Source organism: Fusarium flagelliforme (assembly GCF_020744385.1).
Source record: "Fusarium flagelliforme strain FIESC 12 MPI-CAGE-AA-0113 chromosome Unknown B0J16scaffold_4, whole genome shotgun sequence".
Taxonomy (NCBI): domain Eukaryota; kingdom Fungi; phylum Ascomycota; class Sordariomycetes; order Hypocreales; family Nectriaceae; genus Fusarium; species Fusarium flagelliforme.
Genome location: NW_025763506.1, coordinates 4,907,102 through 4,932,222, shown reverse-complemented (window position 1 = coordinate 4,932,222; position 25,121 = coordinate 4,907,102). Strand labels below are relative to the sequence as shown.

General features: G+C 47.7%; 9 protein-coding genes across 9 annotated transcripts; 5 read left to right on the top strand and 4 right to left on the bottom strand.

Moving 5' to 3' along the window:
- Positions 1 to 735: 735 nt before the first annotated feature.
- On the bottom strand, positions 736 to 2,096 carry B0J16DRAFT_288213 (enoyl-CoA hydratase/isomerase family protein). Its single transcript, XM_046124162.1, has 2 exons — positions 1,665 to 2,096; positions 736 to 1,613 (listed from the first exon to the last, which is right to left on the bottom strand). Exons 1-2 carry the CDS (start codon positions 1,991 to 1,993, stop codon positions 1,010 to 1,012), a joined length of 933 nt encoding a protein of 310 aa, XP_045983861.1. The 5' UTR covers positions 1,994 to 2,096; the 3' UTR covers positions 736 to 1,009.
- A 1,097-nt stretch (positions 2,097 to 3,193) lies between these two features.
- Positions 3,194 to 5,697, top strand: B0J16DRAFT_343383 (fungal-specific transcription factor domain-containing protein). Its single transcript, XM_046128026.1, has 7 exons — positions 3,194 to 3,397; positions 3,448 to 3,875; positions 3,926 to 4,230; positions 4,278 to 4,358; positions 4,423 to 4,997; positions 5,045 to 5,227; positions 5,276 to 5,697. Exons 1-7 carry the CDS (start codon positions 3,246 to 3,248, stop codon positions 5,649 to 5,651), a joined length of 2,100 nt encoding a protein of 699 aa, XP_045983860.1. The 5' UTR covers positions 3,194 to 3,245; the 3' UTR covers positions 5,652 to 5,697.
- A 1,014-nt stretch (positions 5,698 to 6,711) lies between these two features.
- On the bottom strand, positions 6,712 to 8,329 carry B0J16DRAFT_288209 (uncharacterized protein). The gene is made up of 4 exons (XM_046124161.1): positions 8,021 to 8,329; positions 7,795 to 7,961; positions 7,314 to 7,730; positions 6,712 to 7,241 (listed from the first exon to the last, which is right to left on the bottom strand). Exons 1-4 carry the CDS (start codon positions 8,294 to 8,296, stop codon positions 6,830 to 6,832), a joined length of 1,272 nt encoding a protein of 423 aa, XP_045983859.1. The 5' UTR covers positions 8,297 to 8,329; the 3' UTR covers positions 6,712 to 6,829.
- Positions 8,330 to 9,012: 683 nt separating this feature from the next.
- On the top strand, positions 9,013 to 9,754 carry B0J16DRAFT_372887 (uncharacterized protein). Its single transcript, XM_046130499.1, has 2 exons — positions 9,013 to 9,299; positions 9,379 to 9,754. Exons 1-2 carry the CDS (start codon positions 9,055 to 9,057, stop codon positions 9,725 to 9,727), a joined length of 594 nt encoding a protein of 197 aa, XP_045983858.1. The 5' UTR covers positions 9,013 to 9,054; the 3' UTR covers positions 9,728 to 9,754.
- A 274-nt stretch (positions 9,755 to 10,028) lies between these two features.
- On the bottom strand, positions 10,029 to 12,098 carry B0J16DRAFT_343378 (uncharacterized protein). Its single transcript, XM_046128025.1, has one exon. The coding sequence runs from the start codon at positions 12,091 to 12,093 to the stop codon at positions 10,066 to 10,068; it is 2,028 nt and encodes a 675-aa protein (XP_045983857.1). The 5' UTR covers positions 12,094 to 12,098; the 3' UTR covers positions 10,029 to 10,065.
- Positions 12,099 to 12,907: 809 nt separating this feature from the next.
- Positions 12,908 to 14,210, top strand: B0J16DRAFT_363207 (glycosyl hydrolase family 61-domain-containing protein). The gene is made up of 7 exons (XM_046129854.1): positions 12,908 to 13,083; positions 13,143 to 13,349; positions 13,403 to 13,548; positions 13,600 to 13,713; positions 13,771 to 13,815; positions 13,865 to 13,993; positions 14,046 to 14,210. Exons 1-7 carry the CDS (start codon positions 12,933 to 12,935, stop codon positions 14,154 to 14,156), a joined length of 903 nt encoding a protein of 300 aa, XP_045983856.1. The 5' UTR covers positions 12,908 to 12,932; the 3' UTR covers positions 14,157 to 14,210.
- Positions 14,211 to 14,559: 349 nt separating this feature from the next.
- B0J16DRAFT_415449 (uncharacterized protein) lies at positions 14,560 to 15,621 on the top strand (the record flags this gene model as incomplete). Its single annotated transcript, XM_046133527.1, has 1 exon — positions 14,560 to 15,621. One exon carries the CDS (start codon positions 14,560 to 14,562, stop codon positions 15,505 to 15,507), a length of 948 nt encoding a protein of 315 aa, XP_045983855.1. The 3' UTR covers positions 15,508 to 15,621.
- Positions 15,622 to 16,917: 1,296 nt separating this feature from the next.
- On the top strand, positions 16,918 to 19,269 carry B0J16DRAFT_305922 (uncharacterized protein). Its single transcript, XM_046124768.1, has 3 exons — positions 16,918 to 17,354; positions 17,411 to 18,041; positions 18,095 to 19,269. The coding sequence occupies exons 1-3, from the start codon at positions 17,193 to 17,195 to the stop codon at positions 19,156 to 19,158; spliced, it is 1,857 nt and encodes a 618-aa protein (XP_045983854.1). The 5' UTR covers positions 16,918 to 17,192; the 3' UTR covers positions 19,159 to 19,269.
- Positions 19,270 to 20,644: 1,375 nt separating this feature from the next.
- On the bottom strand, positions 20,645 to 24,651 carry B0J16DRAFT_363205 (uncharacterized protein; the record flags this gene model as incomplete). The annotated part of the gene is made up of 4 exons (XM_046129853.1): positions 20,645 to 20,945; positions 20,998 to 21,049; positions 21,284 to 22,899; positions 23,871 to 24,651. The coding sequence occupies 4 exons, from the start codon at positions 24,649 to 24,651 to the stop codon at positions 20,812 to 20,814; spliced, it is 2,583 nt and encodes an 860-aa protein (XP_045983853.1). The 3' UTR covers positions 20,645 to 20,811.
- Between the last annotated feature and the right edge of the window lie 470 nt (positions 24,652 to 25,121).

The following is a 25,121-nucleotide window of genomic DNA, read 5'->3' as shown; positions in this document are numbered from 1 at the left end:
GTACCTAATTGATGGTTGGGATAATCTATCTTCACTACGGCAAGGCAACCCCGAGTTAGCTGAGGAGTTCCAGAATTTGCGATCCGAAGCATCTGAACTTATCAAGTTGACGCCCGGACTTGCAGCAACTGGAATCCTACGTGGACGCGGAGACGTAGCTCGTCAATTTGATAGATACCTAGACCAGACTCGCAAGCTGGCTAGGTATGAGCGATTTCTCATGGCGTCGAGCCTAGAAGAGTTGAAGGTCTGTGCTTCGGGGGGGCCAATTGTTGTTGTAAATATCACCGACATCAGCAGCGATGCTATTCTCCTTACCACATCTTGCATCCGATCGATCAATCTTCTCAAGATGTAATTTCACAAGACTAAACTCCTCCACAAATAGTTTAATCAGTATAGGTCAACAATAGAGGACCTGACCCGTCGCGGATTAGTCAGAGACATGGCGGGTGAGACAGAACAAGCACAATAACTGGATGAAGGATTTCTATCGTGGTTGTAGTCTAGCTGTGTAGGGCCCATCATTGGTAAACTTCCTCCCTCCTCGGAGACTTCGTGGTGTGGTGGATTGGCAGTGGAATCGCGTGCTCTCTCCCATTCCACGCTACTGGTCACCATTTTGTCGGGTCTATGGATAATACCCCAAGTCGCACGATTCCTTCATATAACTCCACGATTAAGTGACAGGTGACATAAGCACTAGAAGCAGGGAAAGAACTGCGATTGAAAAAGCGCTACAAATGAGAGGGTTTATAAGCCCCTAGCGGCTAAGCCCTAGCTGCAGTCAATCATAAATTTTGCGACCATATGAGACTTTTTGTAAATATCTTAACCATCCTTCCAAGCAGCCAGGAGCTATAAAAACCGTTTCCCGCTATGAACGACCCGCTGTATCTACAAAAAGCTGCTCGAAAATCCCCAGCTCGCTCAATCATACCCGATTGATGGAGTAGATGTGTACTCTCGGTATCGAATGATGCATTACCGTCTTTAGGCCTCCAAAATTTCAGAGTTTTGCATTTGGAAGACCACCGTTTGTGGGCTTCCACCATGGCCAGACAGGTACAGACTCTCGGTCAAAGTCTCCGCAGAACTCTGACTTTTTGTTCTTTCTGGCATTATTGATGCCAGTCAAATTATCTTTCGACCCGACGACAGATATAAACACCTGTGAATCCAAAACATGCATTTCTTCTGGAGTATCGGGGCCGTGCAGCAACAAGTCCCTCATCAGCTTGGTGCTGGTTATCGAGGTATTCTCTGCAATTTCTTCTGCAAGCCTCACGGCATAGTCCACAGTCTCTTTTGGAGTTGGAAGAAGCTTTGAGAATAGTGGGCTGACAAGCGGGTCTGAGGCCAGATATGTTGCACCAGTAGTAGAGATATGCGTTGCCTTCGCTAGACCGATTAGTCGAGGAAGGAAAAAGGCACTGCAAGACTCAAGGGTAAGGCCCAGGCGTGCGAAAGGTAGAGCAAGTTTAGCTCCCGACCAAGCCACACGAATAGCGGCGGGGAAAGTAATAGTAAATCCAAAGCCTGCTGCAGATCCGTTGATAGCGACAATAGTGGGTTTGGTACAGTCAGCCATGGCCAGAGCGACTCGTCCGCCCCTTAGCATGTGTTAGCACACGGATAGGCTAGTCTGTCGTGTAAGTACGTACTGATCTCTATACTTGGAGATTGACTCTTCACTTTCCTTATGAGCCATGAGCGGAGTAAATCCAACCTGTAGATCGGCTCCGGCACAGAATGCCTTGCCTGTACCAGTCAGGACGATAGCTCGAACTCGTTCATCCTGGTCGATAACTCGATAGGCCGTTTCAAGCTCCGTAAGGAGGTTCTCGGTGACAGCATTGTGATTTTCCGGACGATTGAAAGCTACAACAAGTACCTTTGTAGCTGTAGGTGAATCCGCTGGTACGTGAGAGATGGCGATGTCTCTGAAAAGTAGTGAAGAATAGGAAGCCGGCGTAGCAATGGTTGACGACATGGTGAGAGTGAGCTTTGTAGTCCTGCGTTTATCTGATGGAATCTTGGATTTACGAGGTTTCCTGTATGGTCTTTATTACCACAGCGCCCGAGGTCTTAATCACTACTACAATTTACACAAGTAGGTGAGCAGGGGATCGCTACCAGGTACAATCTGCCGAGCGCACTTATTCGGCCCCACAAGTTGCCGAGACCGACGTGGATCACTTGACCTAGGAACCCCAACAAGAGATTCAGGTTGCTGGTTTCGCCGACCGCGGCCAACATGTGAGGGGTTGTTTCTTGTAGCATGCCGGCATTTCCCGCTCCCTATCAGGTGGTAGGGACGCCATACGTAAGCTTTGCTGATAAATCGGTCAGGGATTATGTAGTAAACCTCGGCGGTTTGCAGCATCACATTCAGCATCAAGACACCGATTAAACCCAGGTGTCATTCAACGGGGAGATTGCCTTTCAGAAGCAGATTTCTACGCTCTGCAGGGCCAAAAAGTGTTTTATAGGAAACTGGGCAAAGACTAACAAAGCTGAATCGTTAAATCTGTTAACCCATGGAACTTGACTGTGTAAACCTTCGGCTAGCGGCCGACATACACAGGCCCGGGTATCTCCTTATATTCATCTTACAAGCTATCAACCGCATACCGTAGCCCAAATCTTAAATGCTTACAACTCTAGTGGTTCCTAAAGAGGCTGTGACTGGATTTTGTAGCCCATCAAGTCAACCTCGCTAGTATCTGTTCTTAGACAATGCAGCGGCGTGTTCCAGTCTTGGTTTTGCGATTGTTTGTAGCTGACTTGAAGGTTGATTACTGGCACCTTAGGTGGATGAAGACTGTATGTAGCGGAAATGGGGGAACGTACAGGGAAGTAAGAGTTTGGGTCCAGCGAGGGAGATTGATTGCTAGCAGGACACAACAGGCTGTGTTGTGGCTAAAGCAAAATTTATCGGCACGATTCTAGTTGGGAATCGGGCAACCAATTGTTGATAAGAATCAAGGTCAGTTTGTTATAATATAATATCATGAGCCAATAGGGTCAGGGCGATCATACTGTATCCAGTCGTCTCAATTATCTTTACTTTGATTGGTTCAATGCATCGGCTGTGCTACCCTTTTAAACGCTATACCTGCTAAGCTCATACTAGTCTCTAGCTACCATCTTATCTTCGCTTATAGGCAATTACTCGTATACCTCCACCATCCTCCTTTCATCTCCCCAAAACTTAACCTTGAGTGAAAGTCGTATTGCCGCCGATGACTGACAGGTCAAATACCCGGGCCCATGTAGCATGCAAGGCTTGCCATGCTCGTAAGGTCAGGTGTACCGTCACCTTATCTGGCCCCCCTTGCGCGAACTGCGCTCTGGACGAAGTCCCTTGCGAGGTGCAAAGACGCAAGCGGCGACGGCAAGACTGCCTCTCACCTGAGGATAACTCAGATAGCTAATAAGATACAGTAATATGGATATCTTGCCTACCGTGTCTGATTCAGTGACGCAAAACAGCCCGATACCTGCGGCACTGAGTCTTTCAATTACACCACTCAGTACTTCGCAAAGCGTGATTTCGCACCAAGATACTGTCATTCAAGTAAACCATGACCCACATATTTGGAACTCACTTTCTGACACCACTGTTCATCTATCTTCTGGTCACTTACAAGAGCTCGCAACTCCTTCAATTGCTGCGGCTAGTCGAGAAACCATTTCCGTCCATAGCAGCGCAGAAAGTTACGAGGCTGATGGAGCCATGGACACAGAGCTTCTTGAATCCGGACAGCCCGACAGCTTTGATACTTCATCGCCAATTGCCAACGCCACATCAGCATGGGCCGAAATTCTGGAGGAGCGTGAGAGCAATGGCAACCGAGTGCCGTTCTACCCAGGTAAACCACCCATCTTAGACCCACGAAAGCTTCGATCCTGACCGAGCTAGGTGATGAACGAGGACCAGCTTTCGTCATAGACGTCTGTAAGCCCGGAAGATCAAACAATAGCAATCATGCTTTTGTTGCCATGCCCTCACTAGAGTCTCTTGCACCAGAAGAGATAGAATACCTTCGGTTCAAGGGATGCTTTTCCTTACCACCCCACCCGCTTAGGGAAGCTCTGATCAAAGCCTACTTTCATTATGTCCATCCTTTTGAGCCAGCCTTGGATCCCGAGGACTTTTTCAACAAGTACTGCAAAGGCCAACTCAGTTTGTTACTTCTATGGAACATATTTATGTGTGCTGCAAGTGTATGTTCGACTGCGCAAATAGCTGGCGCGCGTGCTGACGGGTATAGTTTGTTGAGGACAGTTTGTTTGCCGAAAACTATTACGATTCTCAGCTTGCTTTCAAGCACAAAGCTTTTCAACGAGCGAAGGTACTTTGAAACTCAATTCTCGCACCATCTCAGTACCGATCGAACTTGCTAATAGATTCTGCAGACATTGTATGATGCAGATTACGAGAAGAACAAAGTTGCCCTCATCCAGTCTGTGTTTCTCATGGGTCACTTTTATGCCGATGCTGAGGATCGCCTGGGTCCTTGGCATTGGAATGGGGTTGCCATCAGCCTCTCTCATACCATCGGCCTTCACATGTTGGCATCTCCAGTGCGAGATGGATTACAGCCTCTATGGCGTCGTGTCTGGTGGTGCATATACTACCGCGAAGTATGGCTGTCAATGGGCCAAGGCCGCCCAATGCGGATATCTCTGGATCACTGCTCAACTTCGATGCCTGGGCTTTACGATACAAGCCTCCACTGCTCCCCAGAATATCTACACTACTTACCTGAACAACTTGGCAGACTGCTCAGAATGTGGCTTAAACTGATTGAAGTGACACGTATCATGGGAGAGATCCTATCGACTAACTACAGCATGAAGAGCGCTAGGCCCTCGAAAGCGGCCATTAAGAGAGACGAAGAAGAAATTCGTGCTAACGGTTTTCCTGACGACCACAACGACCAAAGCCCCGTTCTAGCATCCCACTTATATCAGTTTCGGCTCCATACTCAGTAAGTCTCGGGGGACGAAAAGATTGTCAGTGACTAAATAGCTGTAGGGCGGCAATCATAAGTCTTTACCGACCGTTCCTCTTTGAAATACCATATGAAGTTCCAGCAGGCGAGCATGATTCCTGGAAAGCATTTGTAAAGGCGAAGGTGCGGACTGCAGCTTCTCACGCAACACAGGCCGTCAATTCTATGATGGCAGAGGATCTGATGAAGTTTGCTCAGACGGTTACGTATGTATGTTGACACCGGCTTTGGTTATTGCATTGACAGTTTATTAGCGTCCTGACAATTGGCCCTCCGATTCAAGTCCTTCTGCTCGAGATGATGTCGTCCAAATCATCATCTACACAACTGGCAAAGCACAACCTGGCCGTCTGTCTATTGGCTCTACAGGAGATGCGAAAATCTTATATCTCTGCCGACGCTGCGTACAAGTTATTCAACCACGCCAGGATCATGGTCGAGAAAAGCCTTCGAGAAGCTGAGATCATCTCACCAGAGCCGGCGGTGTCACCAGAAACGCGGGGAATCGAGACTACGCAGTGGCTTGATAATTCTGAGGACTATGGTTTCGCATCGACTGGAATACTGTCAACCCTTTGGACGCCATTCGCTGGTTTCGTGGCCGAGGACTTTTCCACAGATAACTCCTAGACTAGAGTCCAATGAAGTGGATGTGTTGATGCAAGTCGAATTCAGGCAAAGTTTCCCCAACCCTAGATAAGCCATCCAGGAGCAAGAATAAGGTAGAAGGGTTCTTACATCGCCAAGACCCACGCTCCAGGTTATTGTCACGATGCTTTCAGTTTAGGGTGATGTGCCTCGGCCTTCGGGACTATGTGGGTCGCCAGAAAAAAACACCGACTCAACAATTTAGCCACCTCAAGTATCGATCGACCTCGTGTCCACGCTCATGGAGTACTGTCGGCCCGAGTGTGAAGACATGACATCCCAACAAAATGATTGCCAGCCCTGATTCTGCTGTAGCGGGTCTGGGCAACTCTCAAACCTGCACCGGCCAATTCATGCATTCGCCGTGAGCCGAGGCGCACGTAAAGCCTTGATCATTGTAGTCCCCTGTTAAGGAAGGACTAATAAGATGTCATGCAACCGATGTTTCATCACTAGTATGGAGATTAACAACAGTCGTCACTCCGCGTTGTTCGCCTGTGAAGTTCCGTCAGTCTGGCTTAAACAAATGAGTTGATTTCCTAGCTTGAAGCTCGTACTAACCAGTTTAAAGAGGTATATTAGAACTAATCGTTCCCTGACCCCTGGCTGCACATGGAATCTCACCCTGACTATTTTCCTTGTAAAAAGTCCCGTTGGTAGCCAGAGCCCCAAAGTTATGACGACTTATTTAAAGTCATAGCTGTCGAGGACACATGCTCTGGCGCGCCTTGTGAGTGAAGAGCGAGCAACTGTGCCACGGAGTGTGGTAGTGGGTATGGAGACGAGCAGCTGGAAAGATGTTGGTGGTCAATGGGAGATTAAGATTGGTCATCATCCACAGTTTCCAAAACAGAGGGAGAGCCATAGCGCATTAATAGATACTTCAGAGTTATTAGTGTCCCTGCATCAATATACATGTCGTCGTTGGGTGCGATAGAAGAATAGAAACACAAGACATAGTAGCCATCTTATACACTACACTCAGCATTACCATGGGCAAGACGAGAGCACAGTAAGCCTGTCAAAGCAAGCCTAACATGATAAAGCCTGAAAAATATTTAAGAACTGTAATTTATACTGTGGAAGGTCATAGGAGTAGAGTTTGAGTTGTTGCTGCTGTCATGGTCAATCTGAACCACTACCCGGCCATTTGATGTGCTTTAAGAGCCCAGACCTTCAGAGAAAGGGCATGTTGCCACTCCTCTTGCCTTGATAACACCCACTGCTGTTGCCATTTCTTCTACGCCCTTCCCCTTCTGAGGATCAGGACCGATGGTCATCAAATCGTATCCTTGTGGTTGATACTTTTCCTTGGACCAACTCGGCACCTTGCCACCGAATGTCCTGAGCAATAGAGCAACAGGTCCCCATGACGCCCAGAAGCTTGGCTTTACATACCAAGGCTGAAAGCTAAGTTGGTCAAAATTGAAATGAGTAGTGCCTGAATTTGGGTGTTCGGCGACAAGCCTAACAGGGTGGGAGCGTGGAAGAGCCATGTATCGCAGGTATGTGATACGTAGAACCCGGATAAGCTTAATAATTCCACTGAGAAAAAGTCCAGGAGACTCGAGGCTGGTAGCAAAAATCAATGTTAGCTTTTGTGCGTACATTTGTGAGCATTTATTCCTGAAAAGATCAACTCACCATAGACTTGTGCGCATAGTTTCGTCCAAGCTCTCAGCCAAAATGTTTCGGACAGTGACTCCCACAAATCTTGGCATCTTGGAAACAGCTGAATCAACATAAACTCGAACGTACTGGTCGTTCGTAGCTGTTGGTCGAGCCACCTCCTGCTCGTACTTAAGTGTCCAGGCGTCCAGCTCCTCGGAGAAGTCAAGCCCGCTGTTCCACCCTTCCTTGTTATTCGGAAGAGGATCAAATGGAATTTCCATGTCGTCTCCAAGATTCTTGTGAAATACCCCAAGCGCACATCTTTCCACGTCGGTTAATTGTCTCCATTCCTCTCTTTGGATGACCTTGAATATCTCCCCAAGGCCATCACCAAGAGTGTGCAACAGATCTGGATCTGTGATCTTATTGGCGCGACGATACCGAGCATGCCTGATTGTTTGTTTTAGTACCTTCCACTAGCACGACGCCAGATTTGGGTAAAGGGATTACGTACAGATAGTTCATTCGTGCGACGGCGGTGGCATAACGATCGGAGTCTCGGGGCTGAGACTGTGCTTCGCGGAGAAGAATTTGGGTATCGATGGCCCGTTTTCCTGCGTTTCTTTTGTTGTTCTGACCTGTCACGGCAAATAGCTTAGACATGGTTGGTATGCCGCCAGCCTGGTTCACTGTTAGTCCCAGAGATATCCTTTTCTAGGGGAAAAACACTTCTTTCTGACCTTAAGCAAAGCTATCTTACGAGCTTTTTCGAACGCGTATGGAAACTCCAGCAGTTGTAGCTGGGCAACAATATCGTGGGCTTCTTTTGTCGTCATGCTTGACAAAGGTCTTTTATCGCCAGCAAATGGGGCTTCGATCTGTGTTTTACGACGGTATCGGAGGGCTTGTACCCGTATGATATAGCACGTGGCCAGTAACACGACCACAAGGGGGACATGGTTACTGGTGTTGGTGATCCACGCTGATGCCTGAGCTGTCATTTCCATGTTATGCATAGATATTTCAAAGTAGGTAAAAACAGACGAAGCAAAACAAAACAGAGCAAACGTATATTTAAGTCCCTTATAAAACCTTTCCCTTTATGCTCATTCTTCTATGCCCCAACAATCAGGTGAATGTCCTCAACATTGGCACAAGACACACTAAGCTTCTGTCTTGTAGTTCCACTTAGCATCTACACCTCGGTTCTTTGTGGGTCAACCGGCTGTCTAGCCTAGAAAGGTAATGGGTTCCGACATCTCGAAAAGCCCAACCCTTTCGAACAAACACTCAGACATGTGTTTGAAAGAGATAAAAGACTATGTTTTTATAAATAAAGAAGTGCAGTTAAAACCTGTAAAGACTCCAAACAGCTAGGTCAATGCTGTGCATAGTACTGAAAACAACAGTAAGTTACGTATAAAGGTTATAATATTAATATTGTTATATTGATAATTAACTCAAAGAGTTAAGACTGTGCTTTACAGGCAGGACTTAGCGGGAACGGAGATTGTCGGCCGATATACCAATTATCTCCACGCCTTAAGAACGGAATTGACGGCCGAGACACTGTGGGGAAGGTGAACCCCGTCCAATCATAACGAAGATTTCCATACTAGGGATAGACAGCAAGACACTGCTTTCTCTGAACCTATTCTTATTTTCAGTTATAAATATCCGGTACAAAACTATCAAACACCTGAGAATTACTAGACTCTCAATTCATATTATTCTCAGACTAATATCAATCCTGCAATACAAAGGCTCCAGCAAAATGGGCGGACGAAAGCTCGTGCTTGTTACAGGTGCTAACACCGGTCTCGGTTTCCAAATTGTCAAGGCTATTTGCAGTTCCGATAAAGGGTATGAGGTCTTGGTCGGAGGAAGGTCCATGCAAAAGGCTGAGCAAGCCATCAAGACCCTCAAGAACGAGTTTCCCTTCAGCCATCTCCATGCAATTCAAGTTGACATTGAAGATGATGCATCCATTGCCTCTGCATTTGAATATGTCAAGGCCAAGTATGGGAAACTTGATGCCCTTATCAACAACGCAGGTGAATTATATTCCTTCAGTGACAAATTCCGCAATACTGACCAGGATGTGGATGAAAGGTGCTCAGCTTGATCAACAACTGACTGCTGGCAATATGACAGCAAGAGAAATGTGGAACAAAACATATGATGTCAACGTCACCGGGACCCATATCTTGACTTGGAGCTTTGCCCCATTGCTTCTCAAGTCCGATGATCCCCGACTCATGTTCATCGCCAGCGGTACATCCTCTCTTGCCGGGTCTGAAAATCCCGACTTCCCGGTCAACAACCAGCCCAGCAAAGGTTGGCCAAAGACCTTGAACAACTTCCATTTGCCCGCATACCGAAGCAGTAAGACTGCAATGAACATGATGATGAGGTATCTGGAATCAGGCCAGTACAAGAGAACATAACTAACTCACTATCAGGGAATGGTTTCGGCTTCTTGGTCAGGATGGTGTCAAAGTATGGGCCATCAGCCCTGGATACCTAGCAACTGGTCTCGGCGTTGGTCATGAGCAGAACAAAATACAAGGTGCGATTGACCCTACTATTGGAGCTGCAGTTGTTAAGGATATTTTGGAGGGGGTGAGGGATGAAGACGTTGGCAAAGTCGTATCAAAGCAGGGCGTTCAGGCTTGGTAGGATTTAACTCTTACCGCAATAGAAGGAACCAAAGTCACAGGTAGATAATCAGCTTAAAAAACACGTAGCACTAGCCATTGCGATAAGTTAACTTCTATACCTACTTTTACAATCCTTGTAACTCCGGTGTTGTAAATATCTCGTGATGAGAGGTACCAAACAGTTCGTTGAGATAGTCCCAATCAGTTTCATATGGTAGCTGGTCACCTTCACCAGGATTCCAGCCCGTGCTTTCATTTCTGTTTGGTGATCCTCGCATAGGGCTGGGTGGGGATAATGCCGGTATATCGGTCGTTGTTTGCATTCCTCCACTACTTTGTTGCGCCCTTAAACAAGAAACCGTACCTTCCACTATTGATAGAACTCTGGATCGTGCCCCTGCTCCATCTTCTGATTTTTCATTTTCGATTATCTTTCTCGCTCTTTCCAACAGAATCTGTACACTCGTATGGTCAACAGAACGTCTTTCCGTGAACTGGTTTGTTGCGTAGGCCACAAGACACAGTGTGGTTGCACCTAGTAGCAAGTCATGCCAAGTGATACTCTTCACGAACCACTCCTCAGTTTCCAGCTGACCTCCAGGCTTGCACTCCTCGTAAACCTCTAGGAGGTAGGTTATTAGGGCAGACGATGCTAGATAGCATTGCTGAACGCTCTTATCTCGTTTTTGGGTCGCATGTGGACGATGAAGAACACATAGGCTTTTGTAGTATACAAAAGCTATACAAAGGCGAGCGACGACAAGCTGAGGAGGGTCGACGATACAATTTTCCATCGGACGAGGTCGATATAAGTCTGGAAGGTTTTCGTATAAATCCTTGAGTTCGGCATCCAAAGCGTCAATCTGAGCATCTGTTGCCCGGTTTGAGGGATTTGCCAGCGCATGTTGAAGAATCTTGTCGAATATCGTCATGAATTTGTGCTTGAGAATGCCAAATGACACACCAGTTAGCTCAGTATCCGGTCGTGGGGAGGGCAGTCCAGCGCTGTTTTCATCAAAGTCGGAGTCGAGAAGGTTACTCGGGGCCCGTGTATCTGAGATTGCTAAGCTAATTCTCGACGGAACGCCCAGGTGGAACGACACCAGAAGATCAAACTGCTTGAACGTACTCCACGCTCTACGCCTCATCTCTGCTTCAAATGGACTCAGATTTACAACGCTAGTCTCTCTGTGATAGCCTGAAACCGTGGCAATATGGGCAAGCATGCTAAGAAGACCGGCCATATCTGGACAGATTTCTAGACGGGTGATGAAACCTGAATGGATATAAAGTAGGAGCGCCTCAAAACAGAAGGCCTTGGGGCGGAAGTATTCGCCCAGAGCGAGACATTGAGCGGCAGCAACCGTGAATCCATGCCCCGGTGTCTCGGTTTCTTTGCCCTTTCGGGAAATGTTGGTAGCAATGAACAGCATTGAAAAGAGGATCGATATCCAAAGTGGCGATGCGGCGCCAGGGTCGTTCCAAAACGCCTCGTACTGCCTCTGAAACTGCATTGAATGTATGTATGGCGTGACATACGAGCGAACTCGGAAATATAAAGATACTAGGCGGTCGGCGCTCCTTCGCGATGGAAGGTGAGTATTGAGTATTTGTCCGATGCTGACGGCTTGCGAAAGGCTGGCGCCGAACATGACGCCCATTCCCATTTCAACCCCTGCCTGAAGAGCACTCGTATCTCCATCGTCTCTGTCCATCTCTTCAAAGGGATCGAGCGTAGACCTAAGAGCATTTATGTCATCCAGCATGGCTGACCAGTGTGTTGTACCGCTGCCACCTTGGTAAGAAAGGTCAGAGCGGGAAGACGACCCTGCGATTGTATGTTCTGCAGGGCCCGAACTGTGTGTCAGCCCAGCAGCTTTAGTGCCATACTGAACTCCAACAGGGGTATTTGAACTTTGTCCTATAAGTGACCCGACGAGGTGCTCCAGATGTTCAAGACGCGCTTGGGCCTGAGCGTGGCGGCGACGGTCGCTGTTCGAGTTATCGATGGAACCTTCATAGGAGCAGGATGTAACATCCCTCCTGCGAACACAGCTGCTACAGGGACTTTCACGGTCACATTTGAGCTTCCTCTGCCGGCATGCTGCACAAGCCAGCCGCTCCCTGTGTTTTCTCAGCCTTGAAGTGGACATTATGGCTTGATGTTGGATAAATTTTACTTATGACTAATGAACAGAGCGGAGACTTTTCTGAGCGGTCAATGCATTGCCTACTTGCTTAGACGCTAATCCTTGATGGGGTTAGTGAAATTAGTTCTTTCCATTTACAAGTCTAAACAAAATTATCATGATAAATGGTTATAATGAAGCTCTGATAAACAGTAAAGGTCCAATCGTAGCCAAGCCCAAGTTCCCAGACTCCGGGTAAATGTTCCGATGGTGGATGTCCGTATTACTGCTTCGAGCACGGAGCACAACGGTCCGAGATGATAAAGTGAAATCACGGCTTGGACACCCGATTTATCCGACAGACCGTCATGTTCTGTTTTGACTCCTTGTACTTATTCCCGAAGTGTAGAAGGAGGCTATTGAGGTTAAAGTGAAAATCTATCTATATAGCGTACAGAGTCACAAAGCTGCCTCCATCAACTTCTCACCGAACACAAAGAACTTAGGCAAACTTGAGTCTTCTATATACAATATGTTGTTAACTGCGACTGCTCAGAGATTAATAATTCCTCAGGTAGAGAGGTCCTCTTTACCTCCGATTTAGGAACGGTATGGCTGCAAGGCACATTTCCCCATTAGGTCTTCGGACCTCAACAACGGTTAAACAACGCATTGAGGCCACTCAGGGTACCATCGTGTCAGTATTATTGACAAATGACCAAGGATGCGTGATCACTTGCCAGTCTGTGCCGTCTGACCCGGTTCTTGGTATGCCTTTATATGTTGCCTTGTTCGTCCATGCAGGAACATCTCAGGATCGCCAGTCTCTCAACTCCAACCTCGAACCCCGAACGAACATCACTATGAAGATCGCTGCTTCTTTCGCAGCCGCTGTGGCCTTGGTTCAGAGCGCCTCTGCGCATTATATCTTCCAGCAGCTTAGTGTGGGATCGACCAAGTATCCTGTGTTTCAGTATATTCGACAGAACTCGAACTACAACTCTCCTGTCACTGGTACGGTCCTTCCTCTTCCCAAACTCATAGAGAAGTAGACTAACAGTTACTTTGTACAGACCTCGCCTCTAACGACCTTCGATGCAACGTCGGTGCCTCAGGAACCAACACCCAGACCGTTTCGGTCAAGGCTGGTGACTCCATCACCTTCAGCCTCGACACTGCTGTCTACCACCAGGGACCTATCTCAGTATACATGTCCAAGGCACCTAGCTCTGCTGCATCTTACGATGGCAGTGGAAACTGGTTCAAGATCAAGGACTGGGGTATGTCATGAACAAATATCTTGTGGGTAAAGACTACTAACAAGGATGAACAGGCCCTACTTTCAGCGGTGATTCGTCCAGCTGGCCCATGTACTTGAGCTACACTTTCAACCTTCCCGCTTGTATCGCCAACGGCGAATACCTCCTACGCATTCAGAGCATGGGTATCCACAACCCTTATCCCGCGGGTGATCCTCAGGTAAGCGGAGTCACAAAAGTATGTTTGTCACAGACACTAATTGGAACTTAGTTCTACATCAGCTGTGCCCAGATTAGTGTTTCTGGTGGAGGTAGCGTGACTCCTGGAAACCAGGTTAAGATTCCTGGCTTCATCAAGGCGACCGACCCTGGATACACAGCCAACGCAAGTTACTCTTTGCCCATGATTGGTTGAGTATGGTTGATTAACGGTTTATCTTAGATCTACTCCAACTTCAAAAGCTACACTATTCCCGGACCTTCAGTGGTACGTCAAACATGCAGTGACTTTCTCCATTCCATTCTGACGGCTATAGTTCTCTTGCAACGGTGCTCCTGGTGGCGACGACGGTGGTAGCACCAACCCTCCCACCACCACTCTCCAGACTTCTGCACGCCCTTCTTCATCTACACAGAATCCTCCTACAAACACTCAGCCTGGTAACGTAAGTTCACCCATCTCGATTCTTTTGAACATAACCTGACCTAATTGAACAGTGCGCCTCTCTGTGGGGTCAATGCGGTGGAAGTGGCTGGTCTGGTCCCAACTGCTGCGCTACTGGTACCTGCAAGGCGACGAACAACTTTTACTCTCAGTGTGTGCAGTGATCTTCTGACTCTTCGATGACAAAGGGACTGTGTTCATGTATTCTTGACTCATAGCTTATTGTATTACATAAAGTTCTCTAGGTCATTGTTATTTGCTCATTGTGTGAACCTTGCTTGAGCATTCACCCAGAGATCAATTGACCCTGCACGGACAGAAAAGCACAACTATTAACTTGAACCTCCAATATGCCCACCGCAGTGACAATTGTGTTCCACAGTGTCCATTTTGACGGTCTGTTCCCAAATAGTATTTAGTTTTCCACCTGACTCACGATTTCCAACTTGCAACTCATACACTCTTACTACACCACAGCATCAGAATACCCACCGTGACAACAATAGCCGCTACGACAGCACACTTTACTAAATCTCTTTAGTCTATCCTACTTCAGCATCGGCAATCATGAGTCTTCCACGTCCACGTCTTCCCCCTGAGCTTCAGACCATGGTTTGGAGGTCCGTTCTCCGGGACGATCGTCCTGGTGTTCATGTGTTTGGTTACAGCAATGTACCCAACAACGGCAATGCCGACAATGGTTTGTCTACCAACATCTCGACAGGTATCTCGACGTATTCAATCGACCGTGCTCTGTGGTTCATTTGCCGTGAATCACGGTTTATCGTATCGAGACACTTTTTGGAACAGGCTTCTCTTAGACACCCTTTGCTTTTACTTGAACCCCTAGCCGCACAAGGACCTCTCGCCTACAACCCTAACCAGTTGATTTACCCTTCGACCTATTTCTCGGACGACGGCCTGCGACAAGGTCTTATGGGTGCTCCTTCTCGTGATCTCTTCATCTTCCACATGCAACAATTCCGAGACTCGGGTAGAGGGCCGATAACACCCCAGCATCTACAAGGCGCAATTCCCCGGACAGTGGAGCACGTCGGCATCGAATTCAATCCAGCATGGTATGACGAAGAAAACGACACGGCACGATTCATGGACGAAGAGAATTTCCGCAATATGTGGAGAATGATCCGGGGGCAAGAGGTTTATGTTAATCTCTGGATCATCGACACATCTCTCAAGAGGAAGAATGATGCCCCGGCCCTGGATGATGACCTTTTTAATTTCTACGCGCGGGATAAGAAGTTCTCACAAGTCGTTGTCGATTTTGAAAATCAAGTCTCTACTGAAGAATTGCTAGAAGACTGGGACTATATTCAGCCCGTCGGTCGCGATGAGCCTTCTTCGATGGCATTTGTCCGGGCCCTGTGGGATCACAGGTGGACTTTTGACCAACTGTTCCGTAATGATTCCGATTATATGGGAGATCCAGAAGAGGAACATCCTTTCGTCGGACTTCTTGGGTGGGAGGAACTGTCAATTGAAGAAGCAGTGTGAGTCTGATCGAACCTGATGTGTTTGTGGATGCTTGTATTTCATTTGTTAACCAGATCGATCAGAGGTAAGAAACCTCTAACTATTGACAAAAGCAGAAAAAAAGTACAAAAGAAGAAAGACAAAAAAAGGAAGAAAGCTTAGATGAATAAGGTCTTGATGATCGTGGATGACAGAAGGACAAGGGTATAGACGTGTGATCATCCAAAAACGCATATCCGGCTGGACTGAGTAGCATTGAGTTTATAGTCACATGTTTTTTTTTTTAGCACAGAAAACGTCAATTGAATATTGTGTATGGCGCTTATTGCAGTCTCGCTTAGCCTCATTGGGCTTTATTGATGACATCACTGAGTTGTGCTTGTGATCCAACCGGTAGTAGTGGATCATTCTTGAAATGAGACATGCTACCCTGGACTCGACGATGATGGATGGGCTTCACGACCAGACGCGCTGTAAACAACAGTCTTAAGAAAGAGATGGATGTCTCTAGAACTAAATCGATTTCTATCAATACTTTTCTAGTAAGATAAAGCATTTTTGTACTGTGTAAGATGATCATTGTTGTTTGACATTTGCTTCGCCAGCCTCTTCAGATTCATCCAGTCAATCGAGACATTGTTTGATCAGACGATAGGAAAATAATAAGGTCGCCACTAGTCATTGATCGAGCGAGAGCCGCAACCGTACTAAAAACCACTCTCGTACTAAAATATTGCTAGCTCCCAGGCATCCAAATTACTTCTCAAGTTCCATCGCCACAAAAGTCAATTGCTCTTCCAGACATAAACGAGCGACGATCTAATTCTGTGGACAACCTCCACTTCCTCCGGACCAGAACATGTGGAGGATCAGCAAAAATTTTACAGTTTCACACCGGGAACAAACGCCCGTAAAACTCTCAACCTCGGGCAACAATTCCTGATTTAAAAAACAGGCAGTGAAATAAACTGGAAGATGATTGGTCACTTGCTCCGAGCCAAGACACGATATCCTTGGCAGCGTTGTGGGGAATGGCGGGGATATTTTTTACAAGGGGGAAAGCTTGGTTTTTTCTTCATGTCGAACGAGAGTCTCGAGAATTGTGTTGCCTGGAGGCTAGAGTCCATTTATTCTCCGCATTCAACGGTAGTTTATTCATTGGGGATGGGGAAGAGATTTGGGCTGATCTCAGCTGAGCAAGATATGCCTCATATAAACAAGATGAAGAAATGACACTGGAAGGTTATGTGCTTTCTCGTTCGACTGTAGGATTCATGTGAGATTTTAATGTAAACACTCTCTACACAAGGAAATGATCATCTGCTGGAATTGATGATCCAAGTAAAAAAAAAACAAGCATCTCGTCTCAAAAGGTTCCACGACCCGCCCTCTGCAATCTCACCCTCACTACCCCAACCAATTAGCCCAGACCTTTCTCCGCGCTGATCCCATGGGGTAGCACTAGACGTCTCCACCTCCCCAACCTTGGCGGTAGGGTGATATCATGCCGGCCAAGACTGTTAACTTGCTGCCTGGGCTTGGCACTTCGGCTTGCCGAGTTGAACTCCAGAGGGTTGCCAGACCGGTATCTTTATTTTTAAGCTTATATATACAGGGCCTTCTTTGCCATGAACTTGTTTTTGTGATCTGCAGTCTTCTCCTCTTTACTCACTCCTCTCTGTACACTACTCAGTGATTGATTCATCATGGCTGACAGAGATATCTCCCCCGGTCACTCTTCTGATGACAAGGCTGATCATCACTACGATGACAAGACTGGCTCTCATGGCGGCGCTGAGATGATGGAGCACGCTGGTCAAGGCCGTCGTGGCTCTGCCGCCGTCAACATCGTCGAGAACCCTCTTCAGGTACGAACCATCATCCACACCAATCAAGACAACACCCACTAACTCTTAGTCCTTAGCGCAAAACAAAGGAAGAAACCATCGCCGACGCCCGCGCCTTTTGTGAGACCAATGGCATGTCCGAACACGCCGAGATGTTCGGCAGAGCAGCCCTCATTGCTCGCGACCCCGAAAACTTCGAGTCGGTCGACCTTCTCGATGACGAGCGTGAAGCTCTCATCTACGAGAGAGACCACAAGTGGCATGGATCTAAGATGCTTTGGTACTCTATCGGTCTTTGTGCTGTCGGTGCTGCTACTCAGGGTTGGGATCAGACTGGTGCCAACGGTGCTAACCTGTCTTTCCCTAAGGAGTTTGGCATTGATGGTACGGGACGTGATGAGTGGATTGTCGGTATCATCAACTCTATCATCTTCTTGACTGCTGGTTTGATCGGTGCTTTCATCGTTGATCCCCTCAACCACTACTTCGGCCGACGTGGAGAAATCTTCATTACTGCTGCTTGCTTGGTTGCTACTCCCATTGCTTCTGGCTTTTCTCGCAACTGGCAGGAGTTGTTCGCTATCCGATTCATCATGGGAATTGGTATCGGTGCTAAGAATGCTACCGTGCCTATCTATTCCGCTGAGATGGCTCCTGCTAGAATTCGTGGTGCCCTCGTCATGTTCTGGCAGCTCTGGGTCGTCATTGGTAAGTTTATCTCACTACAAACACAGCCTTCACAATGAAACTAACAGCACCAGGTATCTTCCTCGGTTTCTGTGCCAACGTCATCGTCAAGGACGTCGGTCCCATCGCCTGGCGTCTCGAACTCGGCTCCGCCTTTATCCCCGCCTTCCTCCTCATGATCGGCATCTACTTCTGCCCCGAATCACCCCGTTGGCTGATGAAGCACGGCAAGATCTCCCAAGGCTTCGTCTCCATGGCCAAGCTCCGAGCTCACCCTATCATCGGTGCCCGCGATTACTACTACTCATACGTCATCTACCATGAGGAGCTTAAAGTGGCCGCTGGTTCTGGTTACTTCCAGCGTCTCTGGGACTGCTTCGCTGTTCCTCGCATTCGACGTGCCAACTACGGTGCCAGCACTGTCATGTTGGCCCAGCAGATGTGCGGTATCAACATTATCTCTTTCTACAGCTCTACTATCTTCCGAGAGAGTGGTTTCACCCATGATCAAGCTCTGTATGCTTCTCTTGGATATGGCGCTATCCAGGTCGTGTTTACTATTCCTACACTTTTCCTGATTGATACCAAGGGACGACGAACTTTGACACTGGCTACTTTCCCTTTCATGTGTATCTTCCTCCTGGCTGCTGGTCTCTCTCTTCTCAATGGTACCACAAACCAGGCTGCCAAGATCGCACCCGTTGCTCTCTTCATTTACCTCTTCACCATCGCCTACTGTCTCGGAGAAGGACCCGTTGCCTTCCAGTACTCCGCCGAGGTCTTCCCTACCATCCAGCGTGAGCAGGGTATGGCCTGGGCTGTCTGCATCAACAACACCTTCGCCGGTATTCTGGGACTGACCTTCCCTCGTATGAGGACTGTCATGACTCCCACTGGAGCCTTCGGATTCTATGCTGGACTGAATCTCATTGCTTGGGGTATGATCTTCTGCTTTGTTCGTGAGACTAAGCAGATGACTCTTGAGGAATTGGATCAGGTCTTCTCTGTTCCTACCAAGCAGTTCTTGTCTTACGAGACTCAGGTCTGGCTTCCTTACATGTTCAAGAAGTACATGCTCTTCCAGAAGGTTGAGCGACCTCCTCCAATTATCGAGAAGAGTGAGCGAACTCTTGCTTAAGGAGTGAGATAAATGATGAGAAGGAGGTTAGATGTAAATACCCAACACATATGGAATGGCGATAAGGCCGTACTAGATAGTGGACTCTGAATGAAGTTAATACGTTATTACATTACTTTATTGTTCATTCGCCTTTGTGACACATGTGCTTCTAGCGTTCCTGTGACACCTTGCCAGAACAATCGCTTTCTGCAGGAGCTGTAACAGATATTCAGGGTCCTTCCGCTTTGGAAAAGGTGGAGGGCCTTGGCGATATCTGACACAAGACTGCTTGGCTGGCTCTTGGCTGGTCGATCTCCTTGGCTGATTGCCCAGTCTGAGCCAAGGCACCAAAGATTTGGTGGATGCGATCAGCAAAAGCTTCAAAGAACGACACCAGACATTGCCCAGATTTCCCCTTGGGGTTGATCATTGATGTCAATGGGTCTTGATGGAGAATGTTGCATCTGGTAAATGTGTCGCCCCAGATCCCTGAATATTCTTGGCATATGGAAGTCCTGCACAACAATAACCAATCTTAGTCATTACTTCTAGTCGAGGTAATTTTCCTTCGCTTACTGTGACACATGTCATCTAATTCCAATATCGGCTTACACTTTATGGACCCTTCGGGGGTGCTCCCTTTCCTCTTTCAGACGGCTTAGGCGAAGGTGCGGAGGACAAAGAACTTTGTGAAACGACATTGACGCAGATACAGTGCCTGCTTTGGGATCAGTAATTTACTGTAACACACGTCCAAGACGCTAGAACAGATGTGTAGAGTTGTCCGTACCCAGAACACGTGGTTCCCGCATCACGGACAAATCGCAAACTTGGGTGAAGCCGCAATTATCTGTGGCCCAGTGTGTAACCGGCCGTAGGCTCTACAAGTATCGGCGATGGTACAAATGCCATTGACTCAAAGTAATGAGTTTCGTAGATAGTGAATGAGTGATACCTAGACTCTGTCTATATATTTGCCAATGGCCCTGACTACTCTGGTCTCAACGAACTCAAACATCACACCACCCTCCCACTAACCAAGACCTACATATAAGCAAGCACTGCCACAGAATTGTCATCCCAGTAAGCCGATACTTGAACAGTACAGCTTTCAACAGACCGACTGATTTATCACGCTCCAGCACTGTATCACAATGGTCAAGCCACTCTTCATCATCTACGCACTGTCCGCAGTGGCTGGAGTACAAGCTTGCAAGAGAACTTGCTCCGCAACTTCGGACAACAATTCGACTTGCACCTATACCTGCAATCACGTCTACTCCAGCATTTCTACTAACGAAGCTCGAAACACATTCCTTGCAGCTTTACAGTCCGGTGGAAATTCATGTTCTGCGGTGGGAACGAGCGGTGTTACATGCAGCAAGACGGCTAGCCTTGGAAGATGTTATGACCACCACTGGTCTTGTGGAAGAGGTTGCTAGATTGTTGGCGATATGGATATCGATTGTGGTGTATGGGAGTAGGTAACCGGAGCTTACTGAATCCCAAACTAAATACAAATTTCTCCTCTTCTTTCTACATATAGCCCATGACGGCGGATAAAGATGAAGCCAGCAAAATGAACAGTGGGTTTATAGCCGACTGACACCGTCGATTCTACCAAGGTCTGGCATTGCTGCTATATCATTTCTTACTGCCATCTGCCTATCACTATTCCAGAAAGTTCCATCCCCATATCCAGCCTTGCTCTTGTGAAAGGAAAGGATCCCCAAGGAAGGTGTCATTTCCATTCGAGAACGAGACTGGCATGTTGCTTGGATATGTATTCAGAGGATTTCTAACCGCTACATGGAATTGTTAGTCTCATATTTTCCACGATAAGCAGGCTTCACACACCCTGTTCATATTCCAACACTGCTTCAGCCAGGGATGTGTTCTCGCAAAATTCCTGTGAACGACAGTCGGTTTCAATCTCGTGCGCGACGGTAGAAGTTCCAAGGGGATGAGCAGCTCCATCAGTAGTTGGTGGCAGGTCTTCAACGAGCTGAGGTGGAATTCGTTCCCTGGTGGGTTGTGTGGGCTGTCTGTTGATACAATGGCCCTGAGAAGCGGCGGCAGAGCTATTTGTTGGAAGTCTCTCAGCTAATTCTGTCAAGGAACCGATTTCAAACATGGCATCAACTTCCTTGGCCATCACAAGAGACATCAATCTCTTTGTTATTTCCAGGCCCTGTGCGGCAACAACCGACTTCTCTCTGAGCAGACTCTGTATTTGCATTAGTCGACGAATCCCCATTCGGGATTTGTAAGCTTCTTTGCTTAGAGGATTCAAAGTTATCGAGATACATAATGTTACTCCTGCGGTAAGTAAGTGTAGAGAAACGAAAGAAACCGCATATGTCTCAGAAGCTTCCCGAAAGGAATCCAGGCTGACCTTAGATATTTCCAGTGCAGCATCACGACACGTGCGCATTGCTGTTTGAAAGGGATCATTACGGCCTAGCAGGTCATCTTGGCAGACAGTGGATGTTTGAAGCGCTTTGAACGAAAGCAGGGGTCTGTGAATCAAGATTCTTGCGTTCTCGTATGCAAGCTTGAGAGAAAGAGCCTGCAACCTGAAGAGATGCTCTTCGAAGTCAATGTCGGATAGCTCTGAGCTGCGAGTGGGGGGATCGTTTGTGGTAGACTCAGTAGCCACGCCATCAAATCTCAATTTTGCGTCAAGTCGTTCATTCCATTTCAGAAGCTTGTGACTCAGACATTCGACGTTATTGACGAGACTCCCCAGGCGAGACGCATAGTCAGTGCCTTGTTGACTTTCACCCGAGCGAGCTCGATAAAGGTTGTCCAAGGTAGCCTTAACAATTGATGACAATTCTGACATGGCGCATTTGAAATAAAGAAGATTTGGTTTCACTGCGTGTTGTTCTTTCGATATCGATCCAGAGTATTCATCGTAAGGGTCCAGACGTGCAACGTCGCAGTCACCGTCGGATATACTCGGAGGGAAGCCATAGAGCATTGAGCAGAATATCTCAATCTCATAGATGGCCCACCAGGCACGTTTACGGTCCCCGGCAATCTGCCGAAACGATTCGTTATCCTTGTCTTGAGGTATCTCTCGATGAAGATTGAGTGCTTGTGCAATGCGTAAGCCAGTGCCACATAATGGCCAAGCTATCTCTGGCCGTCCATGATAGATATAGTAGCTTCCGAGCAAGATGCACATTTGAACTACTTCCAAAGAGCCCGCAGAAATTATATCTAGGAACCTCGACTTGAGAGCTATCAAGATCTTATCTTTCAGCGATTCGGACTCGATACCATGGGACTTGAGTTGTTGTTTCTGTTGAACATTGGTGTAGTGTAGACTGGTCGCAATAACAGCTAAGAACACAGCCACATGGCCAAGTTGGCCGTTTGATGTGTGGTGATGATCTGACCCGGAATCATATAAACCCTGAAATCTGTTTCTGAAGACGCTCTGATGAAAGAGTAAGGTAAACCAATGGATCCGGTCAAAGTAGTTGTTCACTAGCATCGTTGCCGCTGGTGACTCGGGCAGAAGTAATGACAGCTCCTGCTCAGCAATAGAAGAATCCGATTGCCTCGCAACCTGTCGACTGTAGGCATTTTCAAGATGCTGAGACACTAATCGCCGGAGCGGGCTAGATACGCCCTCTGAGGGTCGCTGGCTTGATGATCTCGGAATGGGATGAGCCCACGTGCTTGCTAACAATGCGGAGGTCTCAGTGTTCTCAGGTGATGGAACTTCATGACGTTGAAATGCCTCGAAATCTATATTAGTGAAATTGTTGATATGGTGAAGGCCAAGCTTAATCTTACTTCTTCTACAAGACTGATAGTAGAGCTACTGTTCCAGGGTGTGTGTTTGGTAGAGCAATCGTCCCCTCCTTCATTTGGGTTCAGGTCGAGGACCTCAGAGCTTGAATGACCCTCTCGTCCAGATTCAGACAGCGATCCGGACATAGATTCGTCCCTCGGAGTACGGAGGCGACGGCGCTTCGGTCCTGGTTCCCCGCTTCCGGTAAAGGATTCTTTTTGTGAGGGGTAATGAGATCTCCATTTCTGGGGCTGGGAAGTGATGCATTCCACATCTGCGCGAGCACACAGAGTGCAAGGGCGTTGAATATCGCACTAAGTGATTGTTGGCATCCGACAACACTCGTTACGGTTGTTGACAAGGAGCCACTGACCTTGAGCTTTTGCCTGCGGCATCTTTCGCAAGCAACGGAGACTTTTCGCGAGCCCGGTTTCATGCCTACCGATGGGACTTTGAAGCAGGAGCAGTCAAAGGCGGCCGGATACCACAAAAATCTCGGGGTGACGGGGGAAAAGATGTTATGCTCTAGGCTCGGAAGTGGTTTATATCTTCCCACCGGAATCGATTACTTCATTCGGACACACTTTTTTCTGACCCACACACACAGTGGGTCGGCTTATCCCAAACCAACCACACAGCGACCAGTGACTCTTCCTCGCCCGGGCAAATCAAGCAAACGGCTCGTTAGCCAGGCCCTCCCAGCAAATCGCTCCTCGACAACGCCACCTCTCAGCACCAGCCAGGGGCGTAATGGAGTCCCAAGATTGATGATAAATTTGGCTGGCCACGGTATTGATCACAAGTCATCGACAAACAATATTTCAGGTGCTTTACTGTAACACCTAAACACTGGTTCCCAGTAGAAAAGCGACCTTTTTCTGATTTTCAGCTATGTCGTCTATGAATACCTCAATCTAGTAACCACCAGCTGCGCTCTCGTCGATGCGCTTGAATTGTACAGTAGTTGGTTGGTCAGTGATGCCTCTTTTCACTGCTTCTTCCATAATCGCAACGGTGGCTGTGGCTCCGATGCGAGTTACACCCAGCGACATGACGTGTAGCAAGTCGTCCAAAGTTCGGACACCTCCGGCAGCCTTGACCTGCACCTCTGGCTTAGTTTCTGCCCGCATGAGCTTCAAATGAGGTACCGTAGCGCCCTTGTAAGAATACAGTCCGTTAGGCTGCTTCACGAAGCCATAGCCAGTAGACGTCTTGACGAATCCCACTCCAATATCAGAGCAGATCTTGCAGAGCCGAACGATATGATCCTCTGTGAGATAGTCGTTCTCGAATATGACTTTCAGAATAGCACCGTGTTTCATAACGGCATCGTTGATTTGGCGGATTTCGTCGGCCACGTAGTCCCAGTCGCCTCCAATAGCCTTTCCAACATTGATAACCATATCAATCTCCTTACCACCGGCAGCCGCAGCCGCATCGGCCTCGTATACCTTCACGGCGGTCGTGCTGTTTCCATGAGGGAAGCCAATAACAGGGCAGATCAGGACATCCGAGCCTGCTAGTTCCTTTTTGGCGAGAGGGATCAGATAGGGTTTGATGCATGCCGTAGCAACGCTGTATTTCTTGGAGATGGCAAGGCCGTGAAGAATATCGGCATCCGTCATAACTGGATGCAGCAAGGAGTGGTCGATCATCTTGGCGACTTGGCGCAAAGTTACCGTGATTTGATTCGTATTGGCAGCCATGTTGTTGAGAGTTGCGATTAGATGGATGCTTGAGCTGTGCCGTGATGTGCTACTAAGATGGGAAGTGGAGGAAACGCGGAATATGGGAACTTATTTATTAATTCATCGTGAAGCCTTATAACTCTTTTTGCATCTACATGTAACGATTATTCTCTGTGCCGCCACTTTGTTGCTTGTTGATTATACCAGAAACCCCACCTGCTCACCTAGGTAACTTGTCCCACCGGAATAACATTCTATTCTGAATCTTCAGCGGAGCCGTCATCGGAACATCTCGGCGACGTCGGACCGAAGTTATAGACACGGACCGACTTCCGGTGGCAAGACATCCGTTGAGAAAGTCTGATTCAACATCGTATGTCGCTTGCAAAAGTCTTTGAACTTCGTACTATAGAAGCCAATCAGACTCCGGTGAAAATGATCACTCACACCTCATAGCTCCGGGTCAATAAAGCCTGTTTTAGATAGCA

Excerpts from the sequence above, each read along its gene's own strand:
- B0J16DRAFT_288213 (XM_046124162.1), bottom strand. The coding sequence starts at position 1,993 with ATGTCGTCAACCATTGCTACGCCGGCTTCCTATTCTTCACTACTTTTC. Across the intron at positions 1,614-1,664 it reads ATCTCCAAGTATAGAGATCA|GGGCGGACGAGTCGCTCTGG; the intron begins GTACGTACTTAC and ends ACACATGCTAAG.
- B0J16DRAFT_343378 (XM_046128025.1), bottom strand. The coding sequence starts at position 12,093 with ATGTCCACTTCAAGGCTGAGAAAACACAGGGAGCGGCTGGCTTGTGCA.
- B0J16DRAFT_363207 (XM_046129854.1), top strand. The coding sequence starts at position 12,933 with ATGAAGATCGCTGCTTCTTTCGCAGCCGCTGTGGCCTTGGTTCAGAGC. Across the intron at positions 13,350-13,402 it reads GTTCAAGATCAAGGACTGGG|GCCCTACTTTCAGCGGTGAT; the intron begins GTATGTCATGAA and ends AAGGATGAACAG. Across the intron at positions 13,714-13,770 it reads ACCCTGGATACACAGCCAAC|ATCTACTCCAACTTCAAAAG; the intron begins GCAAGTTACTCT and ends GGTTTATCTTAG.
- B0J16DRAFT_305922 (XM_046124768.1), top strand. The coding sequence starts at position 17,193 with ATGGCTGACAGAGATATCTCCCCCGGTCACTCTTCTGATGACAAGGCT. Across the intron at positions 17,355-17,410 it reads TCGTCGAGAACCCTCTTCAG|CGCAAAACAAAGGAAGAAAC; the intron begins GTACGAACCATC and ends CTTAGTCCTTAG. Across the intron at positions 18,042-18,094 it reads GCAGCTCTGGGTCGTCATTG|GTATCTTCCTCGGTTTCTGT; the intron begins GTAAGTTTATCT and ends TAACAGCACCAG.
- B0J16DRAFT_343383 (XM_046128026.1), top strand. The coding sequence starts at position 3,246 with ATGACTGACAGGTCAAATACCCGGGCCCATGTAGCATGCAAGGCTTGC. Across the intron at positions 4,359-4,422 it reads AAGCTTTTCAACGAGCGAAG|ACATTGTATGATGCAGATTA; the intron begins GTACTTTGAAAC and ends TAGATTCTGCAG. Across the intron at positions 4,998-5,044 it reads CAGTTTCGGCTCCATACTCA|GGCGGCAATCATAAGTCTTT; the intron begins GTAAGTCTCGGG and ends AAATAGCTGTAG.
- B0J16DRAFT_372887 (XM_046130499.1), top strand. The coding sequence starts at position 9,055 with ATGGGCGGACGAAAGCTCGTGCTTGTTACAGGTGCTAACACCGGTCTC. Across the intron at positions 9,300-9,378 it reads TTTGAATATGTCAAGGCCAA|GATGTGGATGAAAGGTGCTC; the intron begins GTATGGGAAACT and ends AATACTGACCAG.
- B0J16DRAFT_288209 (XM_046124161.1), bottom strand. The coding sequence starts at position 8,296 with ATGCATAACATGGAAATGACAGCTCAGGCATCAGCGTGGATCACCAAC. Across the intron at positions 7,962-8,020 it reads GTAAGATAGCTTTGCTTAAG|GCTGGCGGCATACCAACCAT; the intron begins GTCAGAAAGAAG and ends ACAGTGAACCAG. Across the intron at positions 7,731-7,794 it reads GTCGCACGAATGAACTATCT|GCATGCTCGGTATCGTCGCG; the intron begins GTACGTAATCCC and ends ACAAACAATCAG.